At 38.2% G+C, this 4,114-nt stretch overlaps 1 protein-coding gene across 1 annotated transcript; it reads right to left on the bottom strand.

The window, feature by feature from the left end:
* Positions 1 to 531: 531 nt before the first annotated feature.
* Positions 532 to 3,805, bottom strand: LOC140985641 (uncharacterized). The gene is made up of 4 exons (XM_073453509.1): positions 3,140 to 3,805; positions 2,872 to 2,987; positions 1,590 to 2,672; positions 532 to 1,423 (listed from the first exon to the last, which is right to left on the bottom strand). The coding sequence occupies exons 1-4, from the start codon at positions 3,378 to 3,380 to the stop codon at positions 665 to 667; spliced, it is 2,199 nt and encodes a 732-aa protein (XP_073309610.1). The 5' UTR covers positions 3,381 to 3,805; the 3' UTR covers positions 532 to 664.
* Between the last annotated feature and the right edge of the window lie 309 nt (positions 3,806 to 4,114).

The raw sequence follows: 4,114 nt of genomic DNA, 5'->3' as shown, positions 1-4,114 counted from the left end.
TGAGGCATTAGTTAACTGTACGTCTTTCTTTCTTTCAACAATTTACTCAACACAAAAACTCTTACGAGACGGTCTCATTAATCAATTTTATGAGATGTATATTCGATTCGAACCGAATCATGAAAGAATATTATTTTTATGTCAAAGTATTATTTTTCATTATAAATATTGATCGGATAGACTCATGTCATGGATAGAGAAACGTGAAACTATATTATAAGAGACTTAATTTTTAGAGTAGGTCTCTTTTGAGACATTCTCACGAATCTTTATCTGTGAGACGTGTCAATCCTACCGATATTCACAATAAAAAGTAATACTTTTTCATGGATGACCCAAATAAGGAACGGTATCACAAAATACGAGCCATGAGATCGTCTCACACAAGTTTTTTTCTAATTTTTTATTCAAATTCAAAAAATGATTAAAATTATAAATCATTATATACTACATATTTATTAATTTATCATTTTGACATCTATTTTATTTATAATATCTTCCTACGATCCCAAATATATTATTATTATTTGATTGGGATTAAGAGAAAATTTAATAATTACAATAGAAAATATTTAGAGAAAACACATAAAATTGTCTCGTAGAAAAATTTCCCCCAAAAATATTTATATACTTAATGGAATAAAATAACTTCATGTGGACCTCACTAATTCCACTCTCTTTTCACTGCATCCAAGGAAGAGCTCCCCTGAAATCGGGGTCTTATAAAACTAATCAATGGCATCTCGCCACCTGGAAGCCGCCACGTGACATCTGCCACTGCGTCGGCCGAACCGGAAGCCACTTCCGCCACCGTTTCACGCATCAACCACTCCGTAATTTCACCAGCAATCTCACACACTATGTTGTCCCCTTCTTTCTCAAAGGATCTTTGCAATGGTAAATTGCACAAATCTCTCTCAATCAAGCCATCAATATCTTCAAGAACTTCACATTTCGCCGCAGGAAAACCCTCGATTTTCTTGCATAGTTCATCAACCAGGGAGGAATGCTCGTTAATGGGAGAAGCCAATTTCATAAAACCAAGACTGGGTCTCAAGATTTCGCCCAAAAGTTCGTCTACGAGCTGAAATATAAGCTTCCGGTTGCTGCGGCGGCTTAAAAAGGAGGAGGAGGTGGTGCCGGTGGTGGGCTGGAACAGTTCAAGGTAGTGGAAGATTGTTGGGTCAAGTGGATGTGAACACGAGTGCCACCTTTTGCGGGTGCGTATGAGGATTTTCTGCATGTAATTTTCGTACTCGGCGGCGGCGGAGGGAGCGGTCGCGCGACCGTTAGTGCTGTCTGGTTCGACGTTTTCTAGGACATCGAATATTTTATCTGCGTTCAGCTGCAGCTTATACGAATGGCTCGGTTTACTAGATAATTGTGCGCGCCTTTTCGATGCAAGAGCATCTGAGACCTGTGACTGCATTTTCACCCACAAGAAAAATATATTTTTTTAAAAAAAATCTGTCCAACAGATGACAATGACGTAATCCTCGATTACAAAATCATTGATTTATCTTCCTGATAAAATGGGTTTTGAATATTTTAAATGACGTAAAGAAAAAGAAAGTAGAAGTCACATGTACCTGTTTTTGAGGAAATTTTGTGTCTGGGGGAGATGGATCTTTCATGACTGGTAAAAGAATTGGGGCACTGATATAAAAAACATCGCTTGAAAATGGAGTTTTCTTGCACTTTTTATCTGTTAATCTGGCTTTATTTTTAGCTGGTGAACGCACAAATGGCTCCTCTCTCTTGTTTTTGATGCCATGGTCAGAAGCTTGAGGGGGCAAATATTTCTTCAGACTTGATGATTTACGTCTTCCTCTACTAGCAACTTTCTTGCAATCCTTCTGTCGGTGTTCTTGAAATGTTTGAGTCTTTGGAGGCACCGAACTCGAATTCTGCGATGGACTATAATCAGAAGATGTTGAGTTTCTTGGACTTTTGGTGTTCGCCTCTGCGAGTGGTTTGTTCTTGGTGTTGTCTAAAAACCTCAGCTTTGGCGAACATGATGGAGTTGAATCATCTCCGAATCTGGAAAAAATGATGGGATTACGTTTATTCGGCTTGAGGAGCACTAGATTTTCATCTCTTCTAATCGGTTCCGATCTGTTTCTGTTTGTGATATCAACTCCAACTCTTCTGCTCACATTTTCTTTAACTTGCTTCACAATTTGCTTAGCATAATTACCTGGACTTGTCGCAGTCTCATCCAGCACTTTGAATCGTGATCCCCTTCTGCTTCTCCACCGTTCAGCCGAATTTCCAAATTCATCACCTGCGTTCTCTTTGTTTAATTGAAGGGACAATCTGTGAATCTCGGAATCCGACCTTCTGGATGATGAGATTCTTGGTGTCTCCGGCAAGGACCGGGCAGTGCCTGTGCTCGACTCGTCATCGAAAAGTGTTAGATTCGACCTGGAACGCAAAAGGGTTGTCTCTGTTTTCCGGAGGTTTTTGAGGAAATGGGATTTAGTTTTCGGCTTGGGATTCGAGGGAGAGGTGCATTCTGGGAGTAAATCAAGGCCCATGAGCCGGGCTACAAGGTTTGGAGTCTTGGTTCCCGGGGAATAGCTGCTGCATTCTGAAGAAACATCTGTATCTGTTTTTGATTTCAATGCAGATGCGGGGATTCTTGATTTCGGTGTTTTGATTTTAATTCCCACCTGGACAACATAATCACGTTTACATAATCAAGAAAGTTGGGAGCGTAAACTTACCTATATTTTCATGAAAAATGAAAACAAAAGTTTAAAACTTTCATATCTTTATCTTTATGCAATAAAAAAGCTAAATGCCCACAAAAAATACACACTTTAAACTACATTAAATGAATGGATGTGTATAAGCACCACCATTGCTTACAGGGAAGTTCAAATTCTCTTTTTCTTGTTTCATAGCTAATGACAGAGACGTCGAAGCAGTTTTCATGGCGGCTGCAGGCTCCTCTAATTCCAAGCTGTTTCGTGGCGCTTCCACTCCTAACATCACATCAAAATACACACAAAAAAATCATTACCAACTCAAGACCATTGTTAACAGTAAATGCACCTAAAAAAGGGACCCAAAACTTAATTCTAACAACTTAATATAGAAATATATAGTATGTATATATATTTTACTATTCCGAAACCTTTAGATATGGTGGCTTCTTCTTGAAGAAAGGAGTCATCAGGCTTAAACTCAGAATGATGCGCAGTCAAAGGAAACTGGAAATTATTCAAATCAAACAGCTGAAAAACAGCACACATGCATCCAGCAGAAGCTGCCGACGCCGCCTCCTCCTCCACTCCTCCGGCCATTCTTCCTCTCCTGCCGGCGGATCCACCACCTCCACCTCCTCCACCGACCCAATACAGCCATTCTTTCCCCATACCTGCTCCTCCTCCACAACACCACTTATTTTACAATAAACCAACAAGAAAAAAATATCTAATAAAATCCCTCAAAGAAAAAGAATCGCCAGTGAAAACGACGCAACTGATAGTCTGATACTTGTCGCTTCTTCACAAGATGAAACTCTGAAAAAGGGTCAAGAAAAAGCTGCAAATCAATGGGTTGTATGAAAGCGAAAATTGCGGTAGACGAAGAAAAATCAATTCAAAGATCTCTCTTTTTCGCACACTAACACACAATTCCTCAGAGATTTTCGTCTGCTTTTTGTATCAAACAGTTTTATTATGATCACTCACTCCCAAGAATTAACAGAAACCAAATTCTCTCTCTCTCTCCCTATCTCTCTCTCTCTCGGGAATTGAAAGGATGACGAAATGACGACGCGCTCTCTCGTTTTTTTATAACAGTGTTTGTCCACCATGTTACCCTCCTGAAATTCGAATATGGCCTTTCTTTAGTTAGGCAAATATAATAATAATTTTTTTTTATCAATTAAAATTTGTCGTCAAAATATAATTACAAAACTATAATCGATTCAACCAAACATACTAAACTAAAAATTTCACATATATTTTGCCTATTTTTTTAAACAACAATCAATCGACCATACCATTTTTTAGAATATAGTTTTAAGAATAATTAAGTGAAGTTTTCATAATATATTTCGAATGATATTAAATCATATATATCATATAATGAGATTATATATATA

The sequence above is a fragment of the Primulina huaijiensis genome, chromosome 10 (assembly GCF_012295235.1).
Source record: "Primulina huaijiensis isolate GDHJ02 chromosome 10, ASM1229523v2, whole genome shotgun sequence".
Taxonomy (NCBI): domain Eukaryota; kingdom Viridiplantae; phylum Streptophyta; class Magnoliopsida; order Lamiales; family Gesneriaceae; genus Primulina; species Primulina huaijiensis.
The sequence above is the reverse complement of the archived record's forward strand: the minus strand, read 5'-3'. Positions and strand labels throughout refer to the sequence as shown.